At 44.8% G+C, this 27,291-nt stretch overlaps 1 protein-coding gene across 3 annotated transcripts in view; it reads left to right on the forward strand.

Annotated features, from left to right (window-relative positions):
- Positions 1-217: 217 nt before the first annotated feature.
- The window catches only part of XPNPEP1 (X-prolyl aminopeptidase 1), a 51,458-nt gene continuing 24,384 nt past the window's right edge, over positions 218-27,291 (forward strand). For 2 of the 3 annotated variants that reach the window (XM_008684275.2, XM_008684280.2), the window contains exons 1-5: positions 218-339; positions 7,096-7,184; positions 14,243-14,367; positions 25,117-25,180; positions 26,631-26,735. In XM_008684275.2, coding sequence (XP_008682497.2) covers positions 308-339; positions 7,096-7,184; positions 14,243-14,367; positions 25,117-25,180; positions 26,631-26,735 — 415 coding nt within the window. In that variant the 5' untranslated portion in view covers positions 218-307. The remainder of the gene's footprint in view (positions 340-7,095; positions 7,185-14,242; positions 14,368-25,116; positions 25,181-26,630; positions 26,736-27,291) is intronic. The other variant, XM_040624265.1, reaches the window with a different exon arrangement.

Genomic DNA, 27,291 nt, shown 5'->3' on the forward strand with positions numbered 1-27,291 from the left:
ATGATGCGCCGCGGCATGGCCTCCACCCCTTAACTGGCTGCAGAGAAAGAGGCAAAGCCTGTTGGGGTGGAAACGTAGACCCGCCTCCAGCTTCCCGCGTCCCAGACGGGACTGGGGGAGCTCCAGGCTGGTGGGCGGGGCCTGCGGGTGGGCGGGGCCGCGGCGAGAGCGCACGCCACAGAAAGGGGCGTGGCCGCTCGCCTCGCGCGCCAGCAGCGTGCGCGCAGCCCTCGCTCCTTCCTGCTCTTCCCAGGGTGATCAGCTGGTCTGCGCTCCCCTGACGTGGGCCGGGGCACGTCACCGCCGAATGGCAGCCTCCAGAAAGGCACCGCGAGTAAGGTGAGGGACTCTGCCGGGGAGCCGGCGTCTGGGCAGTGCGCGATCCCCGGGGCCCGGACGCGCATGTTGCACCCCGGAGGACAGGAACGAGAAGGGGAGAAGCGGCAGGCGGCCCATCACAGTCTGGAGAGGGCGCCGGCTTGCGGGAGCCCCCCGAGTGGGAGCAAGGGGAGGGGGCCATGCAGCCGGGCAAGTTCCGGTTCGTTTCAGGAGGGCGGCGGGCACCCTCTGGCAGTCGGATCTCGGCCCCCGGACGTGTGTGCCTGCGGAGCTTCGGCGTTCAGCGCGAGGGGCGGTGGCCGTGTTTCACCTCTCCCCCTGGCCTGGCAGGAAGGCCCCCGCTGTTGCAGGAAGTTGGCCCCTCCAGGCGCCTCCGGGTGGCCGGAGAAGTGGGTGAGCCCCTGCCGTCGCCCCTTTTCCCGTGGAGTGTAATTTTGAGATTATAACCCTGACAATGCACCAGCAATTCGCCTTATTGATCTACCATTGCCAGGAAGATAGGCAAGCGCGGGCCCATCCCCACCCACATGGTTTCAGAGGTTGGGTAAGGGAATACTTTGGCATAATCTCTAGAAAGATCCCACCAGTAACCTGCCCTGGGCTCTCCCTGGGGACAGGGAGGTGGGAAGGATAATCTCCTGGTCTCAAACACATTTCAGCCTATACTCCCCCCACAACTAGGGTATACTTATTACAGCAGCTAACAAAGTGGGAGACAGAAATGTTCGGAGATCACAAAGACTGGAAACCAAAATCCCTGGCGATCCACACGGGATCAGGGATCAGCCATCCTCAGCCTGGTTGAGATTTAAATGAATAAATTTGGCAGCATGGTCAGGCTCACTTGCTGAACACAGACCATGGCTTGTACTTCTGATTGTGAGTGGACAGACCCCAAGCTGACCTTGACCTGGCCTTGGCCTTGCTTTGTCACGTTGGGGATGAGTGGAGAACCAGACCTATCCTGTGGAAGGATGTGGGGAGGTGTGGCAAACCTGGTGTGGTAGGAGTTGCACCTATGTTAAGTGCTGGCAATGGGGTTAGGCAAGTGGCTAGTGATGAATTAGGTCCTAGGCACATAAATAGCTTTGAGGACCGAGATTAGATTTATAGAATCACAATATTTTGGGGGCAGAAGGGTCTTTCGGTGTCAGCTGGCAGAGCTTCCTTACTGCACACAAAAGGCAACAGAGGGCTGAGAAAGGCCATTTGCCCCAGGCCCTTCCCCTAGTGGCAGAATTTAAGTGCTCTTCAGTGTAAACAAGTTCTTGTAGTTCAGGTAAAATTGACTTAGGTAAAAAGGGGTTGATCTGGCTTCTAGTGCAGCTGAGTCCAGGAGACCAACACTGGCATCAGACTTGGCCTCTTTTTTGCATCTCTTGGCTCTGATTTCTTAAGTATTGACTTCGTTCTGAGGCAGACTTTCCTTCTGGGAGGTATGACCATTCTGTGCTGGCAACCCCAGCAGAAATAGAGCCCTCTTTCCTAATGGAGCACAAATCCCAGATCTGATTTCCAGTGGGCTGACTTGACCTTATGTTTATTCCTGAATCAGTTGTGGCCACAGGGATAGATTATCCAGGCCTGGGGCCCAGAACTTGGTGGGTGAGGGGATGAGATTCATCCCAAGTTCGTGGACTGAAAATGGAGACGGGACAGTTTCGGATGGAAACCATTGTGCTTTGACCAAAAGAGGGAGGGATGGATTTGGGGTGGGAAAAGACCACATTTCCCACTACTGCACCCTAAAACTTGTTTCAGTCTACCTTTATCTGAACTCCTGAGGTGTGATTGAGCAACTTGGTCCTTGTTTTGCCCCATCCTGAGTGATAGATGTGTATGATTTTCATCATGGACCAGGGTGTGGGGGATGATAAGCAACAGCCCTGGATTTCTTTAGAAAGAGAGAGAAGATGTACCCTTCCCATCTTATGCACAGATTGAACAGGGAGTTCTCTGCTTCTTTCCCCTTACCCACCTCCTGGCACATGGCCCATGGCACATGGCACATGGTGATGTTGAGAAGGTGTAGGCTGAAGAAGTCCTGGGAAGGAGAGAAGCACTGTGCTGGCAGTTGGGAGGCCTGGACTGTAGTTCTAGGCTACCTCTGTCACCAACCAGCTGTGAGGCTTCCAGCAAGTTGTTTGATCTCTGTTTCTGTTTGTCTAGAGGAGGGAGCTGAGTTGGATGGTCCCTGAGGTACATTGTAGCTCTAACATTTAAATGGTAGCCCTGCTTCAACTGAGCCTGAGAATGTGTCTGTTCACGTAAGTGAAGGGTGGCTGGATCTTGGATTCTGCAGTGACCAGGGTAGGACAGGAGCAGAACAACTGTAATGTTGAGCTGCTTCATGGCCCCTTTGATCCTGACAGGAAGGTAGAGGTAGTGATGCTAAGGGAGAGAGCTTGAATTCAAATTCCCCCATGAGCATCAGGGTCAGACTTGATTTCTTGACTTGATTTCTTGTTTCCGCTTTGCAGCGGAGGTATGTGGCCTGTGGCAAGTTATCTTTGTTCTCTTGTAAAGAGAATGAATAGAGCTACTTCTGAATAATTTCCCTCCAGCTCTCTTGCCTGTGTCCTAATTAGTCACTTCACTGGGACCAGTCAACTCCAAATGTACACAAACCGACTTCCTTGGCTCACCATCTTGTCAACAGGTATATGAAGTCAAGGGAAATCAGGTGACTATGTTACATGGATCTCTGTCCAAAAAAAAAGAGGTTTCTTACTTTGTAAAATGTTATAACACCTTTATTGAGATTTAATTCATGTACCACATAATTCATCTTTTTAAAACATACATTTCAGTGGCTTATAGAATACTCGCAAGAGTTGTACAATCATCACCATCGATTTTAAAACATCTTTATCCCCCTGCCAAAAGAAACCCTGTACACGTTAGCAGGCACGCCTCATTTCCCCCAGCTTCGCTGTAGCTCAGGGCAATGGCCAGTTACTTTCTGTCTATGGATTTGCCTCTTCTGGACATTGCATGTAGATTCATACAATATATGGTTCTCTGTGACTGGCTTTTTTCACTTAGCATAAAGTGTTTTCCAAGTTTACTATGTTGTAGCATGTTCTCATTATTTGATTCCTTTTTATTGACATAATATTCCATTGTATGGATAGACCACTTATTTATCTGTTCATCAGTAGATGGGCATTTGGGTTGTTTCTGCTTTTTGGATATTATGAATATGCTATGAACATTTGTATACAAGTTTTTATGTGGATTTAATGTTTTCAATTTCCCATACCTAGTGGAATTGGATAGGATAATTCTTTATTTAACGTTTTGAGGAACAGTGGACTGTTTTCCAAAGTCACTACGTCACTTTATGTTCCCACCAGCAATGTTTGACGGTTCCAGTTTTTCCACATCCTTACCCATACTTGTTATTGTCTGTTTTTTTTTTTTATAACTTTCCTAGTGGATGTGAAATTATATCTCATTTTGGTTTTGATTTGCATTTCCCTAGTGGATAAAGATGTTGAAAATCCTTTCATGTGCTCATTGGCCATTCGTATATCTTCTTTGAAGAAATGTCTATTCAGAAATGTCTATTCAGATGCCCTTGACCATTTTAAAACTGGGTGGTCTTTTTATTGTTGAGTTGTAATAGTTCTTTATATACTCTGGGTGTTCGACTCTTATCAGATATGAGTTGCAAATATTTTCTCTCATTTTATTGGTTGTCTTTTCACTTTGGTGGTATCCTTTGAAGTACAGAAGTCTTCAGTGAAGTCCAGTGTATCTCTTTTCTTTGGTTGCTTATGCTTCTGATGTCATATCTAGGAAATCATTGCCCATTCCAAGATCAGGCAGATTTATGTCTATTCTTCTAAGAAAACATTTATGTTTACGATCCATTTGAGTTAATTTTTATATATGGTCTGAGGGTAAAGGTTCAACTTCATTCTTTTGCATGTGGATATCCAGTTGTCCCAGCATTATTTGTTGAAGAGGCTATTTATTTTTTTCTCCATTGAGTAATTTTGGCACCATTGTCCAAAATTGACAATAGATGTGAGAGTTTATTTCTGAACTAATTCTGTTTCATTGATCTATAAGTCTGTCCTCATGCTACTATCAACACTATCTTGATTACTGTAGTTTTATTAGTTTTGACATCGGGAAGGATGAATCCTCCAACTTTGTTCCTTTTCAAGATTGATTTGGCTGTTCTGGATTGCATTTTCATATGAATTTTAGGATCTGCTTGTCAATTTTTGCATATACAAGCGAGTTGAAATTTGATAGGGATTGCCTCTAGATTATTTTGGGGAGTATTGCCATTTTAACAATATTGAGTCTTCCAATCCATGAGCATGGAATGTCTTTCCATTTATTTAGGTTCCTTTAATTTCTTTCAACAATGTTTTGTAGTTTTCTGAGTATAAGTTTTGCATCTATTTTGTTAAATTTATTCCTAGGTACTTATTCTTTTGATGCTATTATAAATGAACTTTTCTTAATTTCATTTTTGGATTGTTAATTTTAAGTATATAGGAAAACAATTTATTATTGTATATTGATTTTGTATCCTGCGGCCTTGTTGAGCTTGTTTGTTCTAATTTTTTTTGTGTAGATTCTTTAGGATTTTCTATTTTGAAGATAATGCCCTTTGCAAGTAGAGATAATTTCACTTCTTTTCTAATCTAGATGCTTTCTATTTCAATTTTTGCCTAATAGCCCTGGATAGAACCTCCAGTACGATGTTGACTGAAGTAGCAAGATTGGACATCTCTGTCTCGTTTTTGATCTTAGGGGGAAAACACTCAGCCTTTTAACATTAAAGATGATGTTAGCTGGGGATTTTTGTAGTATTCTTGATCAGGTTGGGGAATCTCTCTTCTTCTGGTTTATGGAGTACTTTTATCATGAAGAGGTGTTGGATTTTGTCAAAATGCTTTTTCTCTGTCTGTTGAGGTGATCATGTAGTTTTTATTCTTTATTCTGTTGATAATTGTGTCTTACATTAATTTTTGTATGTTGAACCAGTCTTGCATTCTTGGGATAAATCCCATTTGGTGATGGTGTGTGATCCTTTTTGATGTTACTGGATTCAGTTTTGCTAGTATTTTCTTGAAGATATTTGCACTTATATTTATAAGAAATATTGATATGTCTTACTTTTTAATGAAAAAATGTATGATTCCCTCAATAAAGAACATCCCATTCTGTCCAACAAAATTAAATTGTCCATCAGAGAACAGGCCTGGAGTGATTGGTGAAAATGTCTGGTCTTCTGGTTCTGTGTGTAGTAGACTGAGCTAATTGCAGGCTCTTCTCCCTCTACTAACACATAAAAATGTGGTAAAATTATAACAGAATTACTTTTAAGTTCATAATTGAATAAAATCCAAGCCCTTTGTATAACCTGTAACAGGCTCCTTGTTGCCTCTCTGATCTTGTCTCCTAATCATGTACCGCCCTACCTGCCAGCACACGCAACCACACTGGCCTCCTGGCTTTCTCTGATGTATACCAGGCTTTCTCTGATGATGCCTTAGGGCCTTTGCACTTACAATTCCCCTTTTCTAGAACATTCTTTTCTTAGACATTCACATGGCTTGATCCCTCACTTTTTTTTTTAGGACTCTGCTAAAATATCATCTGTTATCAAAGATACTTTGCCTAGCAACCCCATATAAAATCACCTTTCACCTTACCTCTCTGACACTCTTCCTCTTGCCCTGCTTTACTTTTCTTAATAGAACATATACTTCCCGACAGACCATATTCTTGTTTTGTATCTGTTGCTGCTCTTCCTGGATCATCCTCTTTTCAGCATCCTCCAGCCCCTACCCCACACCCTTGTAAACCTCCTGAGATCAGAGATGTTGTCTATTTTGTTCACTGTTGTGTCTACAGTATGACCTGGATTATAGAAGAGTCTCAATGAGTATTTGTTGACCGAATGGACTTGAAAGAGAGAAATCCTCGCATGCCAGAAATGTAGGGGAACTTAAAGCTTGAATGGTAGCTGGTAAGCTGAGCCTGGGGAGGTTATCAGAATCTATAGGTCTTCACACCTGGGGTTCAGGGCATCAGACTATCACTGTATGGGGATAGGAGACTTGTGGGTAAATCTCCTATCTAAGAAAGTAAAGTGGAAATTAGTCTTATAAGCAAACAGCAGTGACAGTAGTGCCTGTATAATGCAGGACATGTCTAATTTTCATACATAAAGTAGTGTCTACTGAAGATAAGCTCTTAATAAAAGATTACAAAACATATAAGGAATAACTTACTGAGGGGGAGCCAGCAGACCCAGCAAACTTGAAAATTACTATCCCAAGACCACCTAATGGAGAGTCTGAAATGAATTCTAAAATAAGGGCCCCAAATAATTAAAGCTAAGAGAAGGAATAGAAACCATAGTTTCTATGGGATGTCATGAAGAAAGAGCAGGCAAATTTAAAAAGAACCAAAAAGAATTTATACATATGAAAAATAAAGTCATTGCAAATAAAATCTTTTTAGACTAGTTAGACAGGAGATTAGACATAGCTGAAGAGAATTCAAGAATTAGAGGTTAGATCTGAGAATGTTTGCCTACCATGGTGCTGTTTCAGCTTTAAGTTTGTTTTATCTGAAACTTTTACTTATTTCATTATGATACTGGGGTGAGAGTCCTTCTGAGTCACGAAGGAAAATTGCTAAGTCAAGTAGATATCCTCTCTAACTAAGCCTTGCCACGTTTCCTATGGTCAAAGTCTGCAATATCCTGTTCTTTCTCTTCTTAAGGGCGAATCACCAGGATTTTCAGCTGAAAAATTTAAGAATAATTGAGCCTAACGAGGTGACACAGTCAGGAGACGCAGGTGTGGAAACAGGTAATATTTTGCTTATTAATTAGATGGAATGTCTCAAAAGAATTTTAGGTCCCTGTACCCTAACCCTAAGTTGGGAGAGAAGAGAAGGTAAAGGATGAATAATTGTTCATGGCTGGGACGAAGGGGACATATATCTGGAAATTAAAAACCATTTTGTTCTTTGGGTTCTAGGTAGTTGGTTACTATTTATATATTTACCACTTTTTTAAGGTAGTAAGTTAGAGAATTATAATGTTTACATTTCCTATTTCTGGGGATTGGGCGGTGGTAGTAGAGGAGGAGATAGGTTATTATAGAAGATGCCCTATTCTAGGGTCTAGGGGTGCCTGGGCGGCTCAGTTGGTTGAGTTTCCCACTCTTGATTTTGGCTCAAGTCATGATCTCAGGCTTGTGAGATTGAGCCCTGCGTCAGACTCCAGGCTTAAGAGTCTCTCTCTCCTCCTTCTCACCCCCCTGTCCCAAAAGCCCAATTCTGGTTTTCCCCATCTCCAATGTAAACTTTTATTGACTACCTTAGAGATTGGCTTTCAATTTTTGTCATAAGATTTTGAAACAAAAGTTTATAGTCTATTACTCTGCTGTATAAATTATGCATTCAGGAAAGTCTTTTTGGGAAAAATTTCTGGAACCATGCTCTCTTGCCAGAACTGGTTAGTTGTGTTGTTGGGTTGCCAGAAACCTGAATTCTGAAAAGTGGTGTATTACTATATTTCTATCCCTTGAAAGCTAGTGCTTTTCTGTGGGCCACCCAGGAGAACCAGAGCATTTCCTTTTAGTCGACTGCAAAAATTGATTACCTGAAGTTCATAAACCACGACTGGTCTCTCTTTGGCAGAGCAATGCTGTAATTGCATGCAGCGAGGCCCCGTTTCTTTAAAAATATAGATAAATATATCCAACATATTTTGGGCCATATTAGGAGGGAGGAGAGCAAGAAGGAAGAAGGAAGGGGAAAACAAAGTAAGGAAAGGGAAACAGTAATAGAATTATCAAATGTACGGTTTAAAGAGAACTTCTCTTTAGTTTGTATGAAGAAATAGAGGTTCAGGGGACATCAGTTGTCTGAGGTTGCAGATCCCAACTGGAAATTGGAATCCACTTGTTTTGATTCCCTCGGTCTTAGAATACTTTAAGAGAGCCTCTCTCACGTCCTCTAGATGATATGGTATAATAGAGCATAGACTTGGGAGTTGGATAGATATTAGGTCCTGGTGCCTGATAATCCAGTTGACTAGGGCGAGTATTTAACTCTTGTTCCTTTATCTGTAAAATGGGAATACTGAAACCTCCCTTGGGAGGGTTATGTTGAGAATTAACCATGAATGTATGTAAAGCCCTTGGTCCTCGCTCAGCAGTGAGAGAAGCAGACCACTGCCTCTGAAGCTGTTGATGCTGGAGGAGCAGCCTGGCATCTATGCGTGTGTTAAGATGCTGAAATTGGAGTAAACTAGCCCCTTCTATTCTTATAACAAGGCGTGTAGGAAACCCAGCTGGTGCTGCAGATCCAGGTTCAAATAATATTTCTTGAGCTTTTATAATGTACCAGGTGCTGTGCATGGTGCTTTCACACGTGTTGTTTCAAGTTGAATTCTCCTACCCACCCAGTGAGGTAAATACGGTGTGCTTTTCATGTACTTCTAAGCAGTGGAAAGTTTTGTTTATGATAAATGCTGAAGGTTTCGGAACTTACTTCTAAAAGCGGGCCCACATATGCAAGAGACTTTGAAATGAGTCATTCTCTTTAAAGCATGATTTAAAAATACCTGGCAGCGTATGGGCTAATGTTACATCATGGACTAGGCTTGTTGCTCTTGGCTTCCTACTTCCCTGCACACCCTGATTAACTCTTGGCTGCTTCTAAATTTCTGAAAGTAATGGAATGTGGAATGAGCAGGTGCTGTAATACGGCGTGGTCTGATATCCTAGCTCTCTTCTTTCGCTGAGGATTCATTACTGTTGATTCTATTGAGTCTGAAAAGATCATGACATGAAGTTGGGGCATTCCCTCAGCCATCTTTGAGTGAGCATATGTAAGTGTTAGGTGGTGGGCTAGATCCTGGGATTCAGGAATGTGGATGACATGTCCCTGTCTTAAGGAGAAGCAACATATATACCTGTTGCACTGTTTATCACTTGGCTTTCAGGGTTAGTTAATTGTGTATCTAACTCTGTGAATTGCACACACATAACATGTACTACGTGCCAGGCACTGCTTCTGAGGGCTTTTTTTTTTTAAGATTTTATTTATTTATTTGACCGAGAAAGAGACAACCAGCAAGAGCGGGAACACAAGCAGGGGGAGTGGGAGAGGAAGAAGCAGGCTCCTAGTGGAGCAGGGAGCCTGATGTGGGGCTCAGTCCCAGGACTCTGGGATCATGCCCTGAGCCGAAGGCAGACGCTTAACGACTGAGCCACCCAGGCGCCCCCTGAGTGCTTTGTACATAGTAACCTGTTTGGTCTGCGTAAGACTCTCATCTCTGTCTTGGCTGCTTCTTGTACTTGTACCAGCTTTGTCCCCTCCTCAGCTAGCTGCTCACCCCTTCAGTCACTTTCACGGCCTCTTGTGCCTGTGGCTACAGCTGCCCCAGTCACCTTTGTGCATTGTCACCACCTCAGTGGAAGCTACTTCCATGGCCACAGCCCATCGCTTTGGCTGCTGCCCATCACTGTCTTCCTCACCTTTGCTGTGGCTGCCGCTTACCATGTCCTAACTGTGGGTTGTGTTATTGGGAGTTCTTTCTTTGGGTCTGATATGGTGACAAAGAAGTGGCTGCATCTGACCCAGGACGCCAACCAAATGCGAAGGGCGTGGAGGAGGAGGAGAAGGGAGCAGGGGCAGTGGTGATGGCAGGTGGCATTGTTTAGGGAAGTGTGAAATGCCACTGTAGTGGAGTAAGTCCAGTCAAGAGGAAGAAAGTGACGATGAGGCAGGAGTTGGTGATGAAGGCCAGAATGTGGCGGTGACGAGGCAGGTTCTGGTGCCCAGGAGCCAGAGGATGCCTTTGACCAGTTCCATTTCGCCTTTGATGGTTTTCAGTTTGTAATTGAGGATTTTGTGCTTGCCATTGGTTCTGTTGACTTTATTGATGAAGTCCGTGACTGATAATGTTGATACATACTATAGTCATTGCTATGAACACCCGGTCAGTGCCATCGAAATCCTTAAGTCAGAATGTGCCCATGTAGAAGCCGAATTCTATAAGAAAATTAATGATCTTGACAGAAAATACATTGGCTTCTATCGTGTATTTGCTTTTTAAGATTCCAGATGCCCAGGCTGTACTCCAGACTAATTAAATTAGAAGTCCCCCAGGTAGGTCTGTTTTGCAGCCAAGGTTGAAATACCGCTCCAAAAGATGTCTGCATTTTGGCTTGACTCTTTTTAATGTTAACTTGCTTAGAAATATGGTTCGAAACCCCTGAAAAATGTCATAATAAAGTTTCAGATGCTGGCAGGCTTGCAAGGTCACAGTGGGCTTTATTTTAAACCCAGTTGGAGGTGTTGACATATAAACTTAGGTTGGATCAGGGAATCGTGATCTCCCTTTCTTAGGTAGATGAGAAATTACAGGTTCAGTAGATTAGACAAAAGGAAAGGATGCTCCCCTGTAAAGTATTCAGAAGCAGCTATAATGCAGGGAACATGGGCATGTTTGCATTGTGACTAGGACCATTTCCAGTGACTCTGTCTTTAAGTACTTCTGGCCTTTGGAGACTCTGAGATGGAGTTCTGAGGCTGGTGGTTGAAGCTTCCCTTGCAAATTAAGAATGGGGCACTTTTTCAGTGAGTCCCAAGATAAGTATGGTACCTCATAGGGAAATCTATGGGAGGTTACCATCATGACTGAGACTTCTGTAGCCCCAGTTGCTGGTGATGATGGAGAAGAAGCAGATGAAAATGTTGAAGAAAAAGAAACTTAAAAAGACCCATACCTAGCAGAGTTCAAGCTACAGTGAGTCAAGGTGTCAATCCTTGAAGGTAACTGGTAGTTTAATGGCCCTAGTATAACTCTTCATTATGTACAGCATTGTTTGTTAGGATGTTTTTGGTTAAGTAAAATATTTTTTATTTGTTTAAAAAATGAGTTGGCAAAATCTGAAACCCTGGCAACACCAGATGCTGGTGAGGAAGTGGAGCAATAGGAGCTTTCATTCATTAATGGCAGGAGTGCAGTATGGTGCAGCCACTTTGGAAGACAGTTGGCAGTTTCTTACAAAACTAAATATATTCTTACCTTACGATCCAGTGGGCAGGCCCCTTGGCATTTACCCAAAGGCGTTGAAAACTTATGTCCACACAAAAACCTGTACATGGATGTTTATGGCAGCTTCATACATAATGGCCAAAACTTGGAAGTAACCAAGGTGACCTTCAGGAAATGAATATGAATTGACTGTGGTACATCCAGACAACGGACTGTTATTCATCACCAAAAAGAAATGAGCTACCCAGCCATGAAAAGACACAGGAGAACCTTAAATACATACTGCTTTGTGAAAGAAGCCAGTCTGAAAAGGCTATGTATTATGTGATTCCAGTTGTTTGACTTTTTGGAAAAGGCAAAACTATGAAGACAGTAAAAAGAGTAGTCATTTTCAGGGATTGGGGGGCAGTGAGAGGAGGGATAAAGAGATTGAGCAGAGAGGATTTTTAGGGCAATGAAAACTATTAAGCTATTTGTGTCATACTGTAACACTGGATACGTGACGTTATGCGTTTGTCAAAACCTATGGAATGTACCACACCAGGAGCGAATCCTAATATGAACTGTGGGTTTAGGGGGATAATAACGTGTCAGTGTATCTTCATCAGTAATAACAAATATACCACTCTGGCAAGAGATCTTTTTTTAAAATTTTTTAAGAGAGATTTTATTTATTTATTTGACAGAGAGAGACAGCAAGAGAGGGAACACAAGCAGGGGGAGTGTGAGCCGGAGAAGCAGGCTTCCCGCTGAGCAGGGAGCCCGATGTGGGGCTCGATCCCAGGACCCTGGGATCTTGACCTGAGTCGAAGGCAGATGCTTAACGACTGAGCCACCCGGGCGCCCTGGCAAGGGATCTTTTTAAAAAAAATTTATTTTATTTTTTTTCAAGTTTTTATTTAAATTCCAGTTAGTTAACATATAATGTGGTATTAGTTGCAAGTGTACAATTTAGTGATTCAACACTTTCTTACAGTGTCGGGTGCTCATCACAAGTGCTCTCCTTAATCCCCCTCCCTCATCCCTCTGCCCACTTCCCCTCTGGTAACCATTAGTTCTCTATAGTTAGGAGTCGTTTCTTGGTTTTCCTCTCCTTCCCCACCCCACCCATGTTCGTTTGTTTTGTTTCTTAAATTCCCCATATGAATGAAATCATATGGTATTTGTCTTTCTCTGACTGACTTATTTCGCTTAGCATAATGCTCTCTAGCTCCATTGGTGGGGGGTCTTAATTGTGGGAGAGGCTGTGTGTATGGTGGGAGAAGGGACGTATATGGGGACTCTGTATTTTCTGCTCAATTTTGCTGTGAGTCTATAACTCTTTTAAAAAAATAAAATCTATTTAAAAAATGAGCTGGAAAAACTCACTATTCTACCAGAATTCTAACAGTATAGTTATGTGCCACTAAATGGGATATAGGAAAATATGTATGGTCACTGTTTTATAATTGGCTTTTTGTGAAGTTGTTTTGTTATATACCCGGGACTATAGCTAGAAATAGTCATGTGCTCTAGTGAATACCTACTATCAGCTGGGTGTGTGACCTCAAGGAGAAGCAGATTGGAGCCTCAGTGGTCTCTGTTCACTGCTCTAAAATATGGCGGGAGTGGCGCGCCTGGGTGGCGCAGTCGTTAAGCGGCTGCCTTAGGTTCAGGGAGTGATCCTGGCGTTCTGGGATCGAGCCCCACATCAGGCTTCTCTGCTGGGAGCCTGCTTCTTCCTCTCCCACTCCCCCTGCTTGTGTTCCCTCTCTTGCTGGCTGTCTCTCTGTCAAATAAATAAAATCTTAAAATAAAATAAAAAATAATAAAATAAAATAAAATAAAATAAAATAAAATAAAATAAAATAATATAATATAATATGGTGGGAGCAGAGTAGATCCAGGGTTTTCAAACTGAGCCCTAAAGGGGTCCCTAGGAGTCTATCCCAGTAAAGCTGGATTTTTTGGGGGAGGGAGTCACCAGCTCAAGAAAATACAAAATAGAAACAGAAATAGAAAAATCATTAAAAAAAAATGTTAAATGTAGTCTTACTAGAAAATTTTAAACTTTTACTAATTTCTATGTACTCAAAAAGAGCATTGTCTCTGAGTGAGTACAGACTATTTCTATGTGATAAAGGCACAGATGATGCAAGCTGACTTTTAAATCACTTTAGTTAGTTCTTCAAAAAAACCTTTTCTCAAAAAAATATTGATATCAGTGAGCAGTTCTGATAAATCATACTATATGACACCTATAGATATATGACTAGATAAGATTCACCACTGAGCAGGGAGCCTGATGTGGGGCTCGATCCCTTGACCCTGGGATCATGACCTGAGCCCAAGGCAGACACTTAACCGACTGAGCCACCCGGGCGCCCCTTGTTATCTGTTTTTAATTACCCACCAGTAATTGGTGTCTTTGCAAGTTAAATAAAGGTCTATGTAATTTTTTTTTTTTGGTTTGTATAACTTTTAATGATTTTGTAGTGTACTATTGTATGTATTATAGTATTTTCCCCCATTTTTTTTTTTTTACTATAAACAAATATAAACAGGTATCTTTGTGCATTTATTTATCTCTTTAGAATATAGTTCTGGAAGTGAAAGAAGTAACTGACCAGTTTGGAAGTGAGCGTTAGTAGCGCAACCTTTCTTGCCACAAATGGCTATTTGGAAGTTGTACATGAGAACTGTGAACTGTCAAGCTTCTGGGACCCTTGGTTTTGGTCTGGTGGTGGGGTGGTCAGTTTGAGGATGCGGCCGGGTTAGGTCAGCTGGCACGTGCGTCTCTAGGGCTCCCTTTGAACTAGTCATTGAGTCGCATGGGGCAGGCTGGTTTTGGAACTAACTCTCCTGTTGTTGCAGACGGCGGAATGGCTCCAAAGGTCACCTCAGAGCTGCTTCGGCAGCTGAGACAAGCCATGAGGAACACGGAGTATGTGACAGAACCGATCCAGGCCTACATCATCCCGTCGGGAGATGCCCACCAGGTACTGAGTGGAGATGGGCTGGTGATGGATCTCATCAGCCTCTCCTCTGTTTTCATTCTTTTCTCCCATCCCCAGTGTGTTTGTAGGATTCTAGTTGTCAGTCCACAACTAAGCATGTCCTCCAGGGGTTGGCACAGGGACCTGTGTCTAATAGGGTCTCACCGAATGCTTGTTGATTTGGCCCTGGCTTCCTTATTTCCGGTGAATATAGCCAGCTTTCAATACCTTGTGGAAGCATTAGTGGACAGATGAAGGAACAGAGGTCTGGGCCTTTGTGTTGCTGACACATTTTACCCATCTCTTCTGCCACACCCTGTCCTTACAAGAATTGTCTGTCCTCCCTTCTCCCCACCCAGATGGTCCCATCCCTCTTGATGTGGCTGGAGGAACAGCCAGAAAGTTGTCATGGATCTACACCAGCAGATTTTAGGGGTAATTCTGAATACCACCTTTCCTCTCCTTCCCCTCCCCCCCACAACCATTACCTTTGATGGAAGCAACTCGGTACGTGCCTTTTACCTGTGAGAACACTAGTGACCTAAATATGGAGGGACTCGGGTTTGGAGAGGTAGAGACTGCATGTGATGGGGCAGAAGGGTGAAAGGATTCTAGTATCTACTCTTGCAGGTCATTGAGTCAGCAAGTGTTTGAATATCTATACCATGGCCATGGGACTGCAGGGTTCCAAAGACGAATTGAAGATTGAGTTCCTGCCCTCACTATGCTTATGGTTTGATAGAGGGATGAGACAACTTCCATAGAGCTCTTCCATAGAGTTGTCTGTACATATATGTTTTATAGCCTTTGCTTATGTGCAAGGCACTGCCCCAGGTGTGGTGTAGGACACGAACATGAGAATGGTCCTGTTCTCAAGAAGCATACAGTTGAGTAATGGCGTAAAGACATGTCTGTATAACGAGGTGGAGTGTGGACGTGCCATCAAGAAAATCCCGACAAAGCACTGTGGAAGTTTGAGGGTGAGAGGGAAGGTGAGAGAGAAGATGACGGAAGTCTTCACGAGCAGGGGAGGCATTTGAACTGGATGTTAAAGAATGGGTAGAGTTGGATAAATGGAGGAAGTGGAAAGAATTCTAGGTGGGAAGGTTAGTAGGAGCAAAGGCAGAGAAGCAGGGAAGGTTGGAGTACTTTTCAAAAACACTATGGCAAATTCCCCTGGCAGAAACCCAAGGAGGGCATAAGCAATAGGGGGAAATACAGCTGGTGCGGTAGGATCCTTTAGTTGCAGGTAATAGAAACTGCCTTGAGATCCTTTGAACAATAAAAAGGCTTTCTAAGGGTTTAGGGGCAGGGCCACTGCTTTGGCAGAACTCCAGCTTGTGAATGGTGGTCTCTGGACTTGTGGAATGTCAGGGCCTCAGATGGGGTATCTCATGGAAACTGAGGGCAGGAATGCAGCTGGCCCAGAACAACTGGGATGGGAAGGGTTTCAGCTCTCGCCATAGATCAGTTTCTCCCTTTTTTAGGCAACAAGGTAGACGGTAAATAGGAGGTCATCCAACAGTTCCCACATTTATATCTCTTGATCTTTTACTTTCAAGATACCAGATTGAGCTAGAACCGTAAGCCCAAATCCAGAGTCCTGGGTGAGAACTTGAATAGCGTAGTAGCTTGGGGTTTACCCTTGGTCCTGGTGTGTGTGTGCGTGTGTGTGTCTGTCTGTCTGTGCATATGTGGGATGGCATGTGGTGCAGACATGACTGATGAGGGTCTACCGTGATGGAGGGGCAGCATGTAAGAAATTACTGTAAATTGAGCAAAGTTGCCAAAAGGTGTCCACTTTAACTAGCCCCTTTTCTGCCCCTCCCCAAAGGTGTCAAACCCCATGGTTGTGACAATAGTGTTAACCAGGGATAGCAGGAAGATTGGACCCCTGCCTGGAAACAAGATTTCCTGGCCTTAGGAGCAAATGAAGGGCTGAAATGAATAACCAAAGGGGTTAGATAATTTGAGGCAACAGCATAAAGTTCAGTATACTTGGATGTTTAGAACAGTATTCTGCAAACAGCATTCTACAGTATTCCTGTTGTGTCTCATAAGGTGTTCTGCAAAAGGAGTATTCAGTGGTCAAGAAAAGAGTGAAATAAACGGAGCAGCTTCTTTTTATTATTATGGTAAACAAGTGTAACATTAAATTTATAATCTCAACTATTTTTTTTAAAGATTTTATTTATTTATTTGAGAGAGCGAGTGAGAGAGAGTGAGCCCAGGTCGGGGGGGGGGGGCTTCTGGGGGAAGGGCAGAGAGAGAGGGAGAAGCAGACTCCCCACTGAGCAGGAAACCCAACATGGGGCTCAGTCCAAGGACTCTGGGATCATGACCTGACCTGAAGGTAGATGCTTAACTGACTGAGCCACCCAGGCGTCCACATCTCAACTGTTTCTAAGTATACAGTACAGTAGTGTTAACGGGTGCACATTGTTGTATAATAGATCTCTAGAAGTCTTTCATCTTTTTTTTTTTTTATTTTTATTTTTTATTTTTTTTTAAAGATTTTATTTATTTATTCGACAGAGATAGAGACAGCCAGCGAGAGAGGGAACACAAGCAGGGGGAGTGGGAGAGGAAGAAGCAGGCTCATAGTGGAGGAGCCCGATGTGGGGCTCGATGTGGGGCTCGATCCCATAACACCGGGATCACGCCCTGAGCCGAAGGCAGACGCCTAACCCCTGTGCCACCCAGGCGCCCCTAGAAGTCTTTCATCTTATAGAACCGAAACTCTGTACCCACTGAACAACCCCCACCCTTGCCTCCCACTAATCACCACTCTACTTTCTGTTTGACCGCTTTATCTACCTCATATAAGTGGAATCATACAGCATTATCTTTTTGTGACTGGCTTATTTCACTTAGTATAATGTCTTCAAGGTTTGTCCATGGTGTAGCTTATGACAGAATTTCCTCTTTAAAGGCTGAATGATAATCCATTGTATGTGTATACATTTTTTTTTTATACACCACATTTTAAAAAATCCGTTCATCTATTGATGAATACTTAGGTTGCTTCCAGCTCTTGGCTCTTATAAATAATGCTGCAGTGAATATGGGTGTATAAATGTCTCGTCAGGATCCTGTTCTCAATTCTTTTAGATATATACCCAGAAGTGGAATTGCTGAATCATACAGTAATTTTTTTTTTTTTTTTAAGTAAACTCTACCCCCGTGGGGCTCAACTCAGGATCCCAAGATCAAGAGTTGCATGCTGTATGGACTGAGCCAACCAGGCACTCCAGTAATTCTATTTTTAATTTTTTGAGGAACCTCCATACTGCTTTCTGTGGTGGCTGTACCATTTTACATTCTCACAGCCGTGCACAAGGGTTCCAGTTTCTCTACATACTTGCCAACACTTCTTTTCTTTTTTTTTTTTTCAATAGTGGAATGCTAACAGATATGAAGTAATACCTCATTGTGGTTTTGATTTCCATTTTCACGATGATTAGTGATATTGAGCATCTTTTTATATGCTTCTTGGCCGTCTGTATGTCTCTTTCGGAGAAATGTCTATTCAAGTCCTTTGCCCTTTTGAACAGTTCTTAACTGCAGGACTTCTCAGGGCCTTTAATATGGAAATGTGCACTGTGCAACTCTAAGGAGAGAATGAAGTATTTAGCATTTTCTAGACTTAAATGTCCATGGAATTCCCACGGTCATCTCAGGGGTAGGCTCAGAGACTCAGTGTTCCGTGGAGTTCCTTGGTCTGTTGATCCACAGCAGTATGGTCTGTTGATCCACAACAGTACTTTTCATGCTATAATGGGTCAGAACTTGATCCTCGAGGAGGTGAGAGGAAAGGCAGATCCTTGTGTGGAGAGGAGAAGCCGCTGAAGACGAGGGTTCTGCATGTAAAAGTGGGTGAAGGGGAGGCGAGAGAATGTGAGATAGGAGTATCGGAGAAGTAGCACATCTGGCTGGAGCGGGGGTTGTGGCCTGTGAGGAAGCCATGGTGGCGGGGTACATTACTGTTAGATTTGAGTAGGCGGTGGGGAGGTGGGGGGAGGTGGGTACGGTTTAGGGTGGGGGTGGTAACAATTCTTCCACTCACCTCTGTTCTCTGGGATAGACGGACAAGATTGCCCACCTTCGCAGGCACTGGAGTCTCATCGTGGTTGAGGACTAGATGAATACGTAGGTTGGCCAGCACAGCCTGGGCTGAGGCACGATGGGAGGTCTGGGTAACAGGCACCCCAGCATTTTAGAAGGACCGCCTCTAGCCTTGTCCCTGAGGAAATCCTTCTTTTCCCCCCTGCCTCCTGCCAGGGCCAGGCTTTAGCCTTTGAGCTTGGGCTTCATGTCATGTGGATTCTGTGCTGATGTACCAGTGGTTTTCATTTTCTGCCTTTCAAGCACCAGATGGTTGTCCTGGACTGATTTGATTGCAGCTGTTTTATCTCAATATTGAGCAGGATGGTGGATCCTGTGGTGGGAGCACATTATATAGCAATTGGTGTGGGGTCTTCTCTAAGTCCCTGCCTCGGTCCGGGTTCTCCAGAGAGACCGAACCAATAGAATATATAGAGATATCTACGTAGAGAGAGACTTATCCTGAGGGATGGGCTCCTACATTAGCTCCCCTGGTTCTCAGACCTTCGGGTTTGAACTAGAACTATACCACCAGTGTTCCTGGCTCTCCAGCCTGCAGACAGCACCAATGGCATGTGTCCCTGTCTGAGTTAAAGGCCTGAGAACCAGGAATGCTGATTTCTGAGGGCAGAAGAAGACAGATGTCTCAGCTCAAATGAGAGAGCAGATTTGACTTTCCTCTCTACTTTTGTTCCATTCAGACCTTCAGTGGATGGGATGCTGAACACATTGGGCCATCTTTAGTCTGCTGATTCAGATGTTGTCTCTTCCAGAAACCACCTCACAGAAATAGCCAGAAATACTGTTTTACCAGCTAGCTATCTGGGGATGCCTTAACCCAGTCAAGGTGACAGAAAATTCACCATCCCAGTCCCCTAGCACAGTGTCGTGTGAAATTGGGTCTCTCCTCCGAGAGGGTCACACAGCCTGTTGCAGAGTCCCAGTCGAAGACTCCTTATGGTTCTACTTCATGGGGGAGCCTTCACCTCCAGGGGAGGCCTCGGTGTAGGAAAGGCTGGACCGTGAATGTTATTTGAATTGAAGTTCAAAGTTTCTGGTTAAGGGTGGGTTGGGATTTCAGTTTGTATTCTTCTGCCTGGAGTTAGGATACAATCTATATGTTTACTGGTAGGGGATGTCCTTGTAGCCAAGATAAGCCAAGTTTGTTTTGATATTCGTGATTCTGGGTGCTGTTTGTGAGTTGTGTTTTTTTGTTTTTTTTTGGTCTGTGTGTGTCATTATAAAGCTGTTTCTAGTCTGATACCCTGATTTGGGCTGAATATGCCCAGAGCAGTTCTTTGTTAAACTGGGGGCACGGCAGTGAGACTGACTGAAGCACAGGGGATATTCCAGGCTCTCCCCAGCTCTTCATCCCCTGCTCATGATCCCAGCATATTAGAATTGGATGGCTTCTCCCTGGATGAGGAAGCTGAGAGTCAGGAATTTAGTTTTTTTTCAGATAGTTACGGGACCCACTGAGGACTTTTGAACAAGAGGGTGACGTGATCAATCAAAGGAGTAATGGTTAGTGTGAATTGGAGAAGGGACGTACTGGGAACTGAGAAGGCATTGGGAGACCATTGCAGCATCTTGGGAGTCCGGGTATGGAGGGCTTGGACTTGATGCTGGCCTTAGGAGCAGAGAAGAGGGGAAGGATTTGGAGGAGAAGCGGTAGAACACAGATTGAGTGTGGACTTTACAGGCAGATGGCAGAGGGGCTTGGGAAGGTTGGAACCTGGGAGGGTTCGTGATGCCATCCAGAGAAACAAATGAGAAGTCCTGAGTTCCTTGTTTCAGTTCCTTTGGCGAGGTGGGGTGTAGTTGGGGTGATGGCTAAGTGGGACTCTGGGCCCTTGCCAGGACTGTGAGGACAAGGAGCAAGGGTTGGCTTTGTGTGTGACCTGCCGCAGCAGCCTTCTCAGTAATAGAGAGGCTGCTGTTCTCTGTGGCTCTTGTTCCTAATTGTTTCGTTTCAGACTAGATTCAGGGTTGATGGAATTTCTCCTACGGGTGGGGAAGGGAGGGTGTTGGAGAATGAAGGGGAATCTTGAATTCTGTCCTTTGTGTACTTTCCAAAACACAAATACACACACCCACACACTGTTCCGTGCTAGAGAGAAAATGCACCCCAAATGCATAATTGCGCAAGGACCAGGCACTCCGGGAGTCTGCTTCTCGCTGTCCTCTGCAACTCTAAGGGTTCGTTCTTTGTAAACCCAGAGCAAGGCTTGTGGTAATCATGAATTTGGGCCCAGGGGGACTTTCACAGTGAGGAATTGTCCATTCTTTCTGGTAATCTGGATGCTTTCATGTACCATCTAAGTCAAACATTGAGATTTGTTGGTGCCACTGGCTCTAAACCAGGAGAATCATTGGTTGGGGCCAGAGCTGTGCCAGCACTGCCTTTTAGAAATCCAGATTCTTTATCCTCCCCATCTTTAAGGCTTCATATTCTGCTCTTGGGCGTAGTTTAACCAAAGGGTCATGTTCTGTCAGAGGCGACTGCCAACTTGAGTTTTTGGCTATTTTTATGGTTCCTTCTTCTGGAAGACTTGAATCAGATTTTCCTAACCTCTGTCCTACTCCCATTCTTCCTGGAGTCGGCTTCCTGTTTTGTATTTCTTAAACAGACTCTCTCGTAGGGTGGAGTAGTGATTTTTATCATAGAGTGATTTTATCCACTGTATTAATTAGAGTATTGCTAGCTGTGGTAACACATCTTACGGTTTCAGTGGCCTGGTACTTGTCTCTTGTTTATGTAGTGGTCTGGAGTGGGTGTTTTTGGTTAGTGGGTGATACTAAGAGCAGAGTGATTCAGATATCCAGGCTCTTTCCATCCTCTGATGCCATTACTCCAGCTGGTGGAAGGGGGGAGGAGTATGGAGAGGCCACACGCTTTTTAACTGTCCTGACCCAGACATCACCTCGGCCCCACATTCCATTGGTGAGAACTAGTCATGTGACCCCACCTAGATGCATGGGGACCTGGGAAATGAAGTCCTAGATGGGAATATAGTTGTTGGCAAGAGTAGGGGGTTTTGTTATCATCACCTAAGGCAGGGCATGGTCCTGAAAAATTCTGATGCGTGGGAGTTCTCGGAGTGGAGTGGGTCAGAAAGCTTTGTGGAAGAGGGCATGTTAGAGCTGGGTGTTGAGAGGTGGCTAAGGCTTTTTTTTGTTTTTTTTTTTTCTTATTTGTAGATGTGCTTTATTTGGCTGTGTATTATTAATGTTGATTGAATTAGATGCCAATGCTTAAAAGTTAGGTGATCTCTCATGAATGCATATATATTTAGCTTCTGAAATACTGAGGGGTGGGAACATGTGGCTGGCATTTTATGAGAAGAGCTGTTCTCTGGAAAAGTCACTTCCTTATCCTGCTTTACTTGTTTAGTTTACTTGCCTGTACCCTAAGACATTTGAGTTTGAAACCACAGTTACAATCCTTCCGGTATGAATAATGTATTAGTTTCCTACTGCTGCTGTAACAAATTACTGCAAACTCAGTGGCTTACAGTAACACACATCTATTCTCTTAGAGCTCCGGAGCTCTGGAGTCTACAGTGGGTCAGTAGGGCCATGTTTTTTTCTTGAGGCTCCAGGGGAGAATCTATTTCCTTGCCTTTTCCAGTTTCTAGAGGCCACCTGCATTCCTTGGGTTGTAGCCCTTCCTGCATCTTCAGAGATGGCTCAGGTTTTAATTAGGTAGAGGGAAAAATGTTCATCTTGCCTTCTACTTGTTTGTTTATTCAGCAGATAATATTGGTTGAGGACCAATATGTGTTACCTATGCTGTGATAGTACCAGGGACAGGGACAAAAAAACAAATACCCCAGTCTCGTGGAACTTATATTTTGGGGCAGGATAATACGATTATAATGTGAGAAAGAAGAGAAGCATCTAGAAAATGCTATACAGAGAGGTAACGGCCAGGTGGCCACTTTGGGTAGTCCAGGCAAGCCCCTCTGCAGAGGTGATGTCTGATCTGAAATGTAGTTACGAGAAGGAACTAGTCATACCACGATCAGAGAGTGCCTTTGATAGGCACAAGAAAGAGCATGTGCAAAGGCCCTGAAGCAGGAACCAGCTTAGGAAGTACAAAGAGCAGAAAGCAGGTGGTGTGGCTTGAATGTCTCGAGTGGCTGGGAGAGTGGAGGAAAGCTCTTAGAGGACAGCAGGGCCTAGGCAGGCTGTGCCTTTGGGACTGGGCTGAGGTTTGGATTTTATCCTAAGTCTGATGGGAAGCTATTGGTGGGTTTTGACAGGATGCTAAAATGGCGTATATAGGCATTTGAGAAAGCTCACTGTGAGTGTGTGCGAACAGTGGATTGTTGGGTCCCTGGTCTGGGTGGAGATGATGGAGGCCTGGACTGAGTGCTGGTCTTAGAGATGGAGAGAAATGGTGGTTTTGTAGAAAAAGCCAATAGCTCTGCTTCCTTGTTTCTTTTTCCCAGCATGCTAAGGCTTTGGATTATTTGAGACTTTTTTCTGTTCTCTGGGGAAAATGTTCTTGGGTTTTGCTAGCTTCACAGCTGGGGGAAGAGTAGCAGGCCTAGGCCCAGTGCTTGTCTGGACTCTGCCTAGCCCGTTGCTGTGGAGGTGACAGCTTCGGTCAGTGACGGCTTCCTGGCATGTTGACTACTTAGGTCATGTCTAGACATTCTTGCCCAGACCTTGTCTTGATCCCAAACCAAACATGTTCACCTGCTGTTAATTCCACCTCCCTCTGGAGAAACCTGCCTTTTGCCTTTGCTGATAGCAGCTCCTTTGAGAGGCCCTGTGCCTCCTCTCCTGGAGAGCTGTGTCCCTGCATGGAAGAGTCTAGCTGGGCCGAGATAAGCAATACCTTCCCTGCCAGCCCTTTGCTGGCATCCTCACTGTGCATCACAGGTGGGTGAACCCCGAGCAGGGGAACCTCCGTGTCCATCAGGAGTGTCCCCTGTGTCTTCCCCATTGTGTACTGTGAGTTTTAGCATGAGAGTTATTTTTGTTGACTTAGTTTCCCCAGCCTCTCGGCTGCTTTTGCATCATTCAGGAGGAAACGAATACTACCTGTTCTATTGCATATATGCAGCACTCTCAGCTTTCCGGTGAGTTGTTTCAAACATTAACTTACTCTTCCTCACAACAGTTCCTGGAGAAGGGTGGGAACTCTCCTCTGCCCTCCATTTTTGCCGCCTTTTTCTTTAGTCCTGCACCCAGTGATTACTGGGTTATAATCAAATAAGAATTCTACAGTTCATAAATGCCGCTGGCGGCCATCTCTTCTTGTTCTTACTGCTAAGATCAAGTGTTCCTCTATGTGTTGGGGATAAAACATGTGCCTGCTGTTGCTGTCAGCGGTCTGAGGGGACCTGTTTTAGAAATGAGGAACGGAGCCTGTGAGATGCGCTGTGACTTGTTGCAGACCACATAGCGGGGCCTGCTGGAGGGCAGGTGTGACCTGGAGCTGTGTCGTGGTTCCCTCGCTGGCCCTTCTGGCATCTCTGTGGGTAGTGGTCCCGTGGCTGCTTTAAGGCTGTGGCTGCAGCTGCCTTGGTGGAAGGACAGGAGTGAGACGTGGATGCCCTCTCACCCTTACTTCGTGTTGACCTAAAAATGCCCTGATCCAGCAGCCCCATTCTCCATCCTCAGCATTCTTAACCCTGCTGGGCCCTTTAGTTCGGGAGAAACCTGCCAACAGTAGAAGGAGCAGCAGGTCTTGTTTCCAGCCTACCACATCCTGGCCCTGCTGCTGACCTGGGAGTGGGCAGGTTGCTTAAAGACTCTGTCTCACCCTTCAGTTTTCTCATTTGCCAGTAGTCTTATCCTGGAGGGTCGTTATGAGGATGAGAGATAATGTGTCATATGGGAGCAGCATGGCAGAGTGCTTCAGAGCCCAAGTTCAAAGCTTGCCCCTGCTACTTGTGTGACTTTGGGGAGGTTACTTCACTCTCTGTGTTTCACTGGCTGTTCGTGGAAGTGGCACCCCATGGCTGTGTACCCTCTGCATGGGAATGAGGACCTCCTGTGTTCTTCAGTCTCCAACCCCTTCCATTTAGAGGCAAGGAGATGGCAAAGACCTGGTTTGGGACGTGATGTTTTCTTTTTCTGAAGTCTCCTGGATTGGAGGGAGTGTTTCCATTTATTTCCTAATAGGAAGGGACAGGGTCTGCATGGGAGCGATTGATGACGCTGCCTTGGAGGGGAACACACACAGGAAGTTCGAAAACAAGCTCATGCCTAAAGAGATCCCAGAATTATTGGCACCTAAAACAGAAATTCAGCCTTTCTTTTCAGAAAAATAACAGATGCCTAAATGTCAGTGGCAAGGAAGGGGGATGGCTGTTGGTTTGTTTTTTTGACTAAGATCTCAGTGAGGAAAGAGCAGTTTATTATGTTTTGTCTTAATTTGCTTTGTTCTGCAGAAGAAATAGAGGCTAGCAGGCATAGCTGCTTTAGCCCATAATTAATTAGGGTCTTCTGCAGCGTGTACTAATTTTTTTTTATGTTCAGCTTGACTTTTCTGCTAGGCTGTCTGTTCCTCGAAGGTGCCAAGGCTTCACCAGCTTCTGTGTCCCTGCTGGGCTTCGCACACAGCGGAGCACGTGGAGCGCGGTCAGCACGTGACCGGTCGAGGTCCACTTCATCATCCTTTTTGTTTTCCAGAGTGAGTACATTGCTCCGTGTGACTGTCGGCGGGCCTTCGTCTCTGGATTTGATGGCTCTGCGGGTGAGTTGCTAAATTTTCTCTCTGTTCCTTCTGTACTTTTGTTTGCTTCCCAAAAATAACCAGGCCAAGTTTCAGCCTATGATAGAACCAGAAAGAAAATGTATACCAGACGCTTCCCCTTGAGCCTCTGCAGAAAGGTGTGAACTCCCAGCATCCCCCAGCTCTCCAAGTTCACCTTTTAGTGGCCCTTTTCTCGATGCTTTGGCTATTAAAGTTTCACTTATTTTATTTCAATTTTTATTTTTTGCTAGTAAAGTTTTAAAACATTTTTATTTAAAAATATTTTGAACTTTTCATTGAATATAGCATACATAACAGAAAATTGTATCAGTGATTGGGGTGCCTGGGTGGCTCAGCCATTAAGCGTCTGCCTTCGGCTCAGGTCATGATCCCAGGGTCCGGGATTGAGCCCTGCATTGGGCTCCCTGCTCGGCGGGAAGCCTGCTTCTCTCTCTCACACTCCCCCTGTTTGTGTTCCCTCTTTTGCTGTCTCTGTCAAGTAAATAAATAAAATCTTTAAAAAGAAAAGAAAAGAAAGAAAAGAAAAAAGAAAATTGTATCAGTGAAACTGAAAATACCTGTGTAACTAGCACTCTCAATAAGAAATGGGCACTAACAGCACCCCAGAACCTCTGCCTTAGCTTGCAGATCCTGTGTAGTTCTCTAAGTGGCTTTGGGGTTCAGTAATTTCACTTTCAGTTTGAATAACAAAGGTTAATGTTGAGCTGTACTGGTGCCCTGCCCGAACGTTTCCAAAACTGTTGTGCTGTTGAGTTTTAGGGTGACCCCCCCCCCCTTCAGACTCCCATCTGTGAAGCTAGCTAGACTCGGCAGGAACTGCTTCCTTTCATATAAGTGCTTGTGTTGGTTCGCACCTCAGGATTGCTTTTGGGTGGCACCTCTGCCGAAAGCCCCAGTCTGCCAGGCCTGTAGGAACCGAGGGCAGGTTGGGGTGGGAGGCGTCAACTCCCTGCTGGTGGCTAGTGAGTCACTGTACTTAGAGTCCAGTTGGTTTCTCTCAGGAAGGGTGAAGCAGTTCCCTTGGGGTATTTGGTGGAGTAGACCGCTGTGATCACTGTGCTGGAATCCTTTCCACCTCTGTCTTGTTGACTATGAGGCCGTTTTGACCATAGGTGCATAGCCCCCTGCTGTTGGCCTTGACTCGTGCTGGGCAGATGGGGTACCGTGCTGGGACCGGTCAGCCTGGGCTGCCTGAGGACTGCTTCCTTCAGAGCTTGACCCACTGCTGGTTCTCAATGGCATCGTCTTCTCTTGCCTAGAGTTTTTCCTGGAGTCAAAGGCCTATCTGTCCCACTAGAGTGAGTGGTGGTGGGAGGCTGGGCTGCACAGGAGCCGGTGCTTCTCATGGTGCTTGCCTGCCTGCTGCCGCTGCGTGCAGCTTCTGTGTGGTTTCAGAAACCTTTCTCTTTCTTTCGTTCCCCTGCTCCAGGCACGGCCATCATTACAGAGGAGCATGCGGCTATGTGGACTGATGGACGCTACTTTCTCCAGGCGGCCAAACAGATGGACAGCAACTGGACGCTCATGAAGATGGGTGTGTAGAGGCATGGCCAGCCCAACTTTAGTTGGCCAGCTTTGGGAAGCGACGCTAGAGTTCCTCAGGGTTTCTGGATCTTAACCCTTTGATGAGGTCAAGGGTGTGTTGGTCTGCTTGGACTGCCATAACAAAATACCGTGGACTAGGAGACTTAAACAACAGAAATTTATTTGCTCAGTTCTGAAGGCTGGAAGTCTGAGATCAGGGTGCCAGCCTGGTCAGGTTCTGGTGACAGCCCTCCTCCTGATTTACAGACGGCCGCCTTCTCACTGTGTCCTTACCTGGCAGAGAGATAGATCTCTCTTTTTCTTCTTAAAGGGCCACCAATCCTATCAGATTAGAACTCTACCCTTATAATTTCAACAAATGAATTTTTGGGGGACACAATCCTGTTCGTGGCACAAGAAAGCCCTCTTTCTCTCACTTATACATGCACACGCACACACAGAGGCAGACGTTTGTTATAAATGGACAGGCTCGTGGCCTTTAAACTTTTTGATTGCGTGCCTCTGTTAATGGCGCACGTGCCCTCAACTTATATGTATACTTGTTT

This window comes from Ursus maritimus, unplaced genomic scaffold (genome assembly GCF_017311325.1).
Source record: "Ursus maritimus isolate PB19 unplaced genomic scaffold, ASM1731132v1 scaffold_7, whole genome shotgun sequence".
Classification (NCBI taxonomy): Eukaryota; Metazoa; Chordata; class Mammalia; order Carnivora; family Ursidae; genus Ursus; species Ursus maritimus.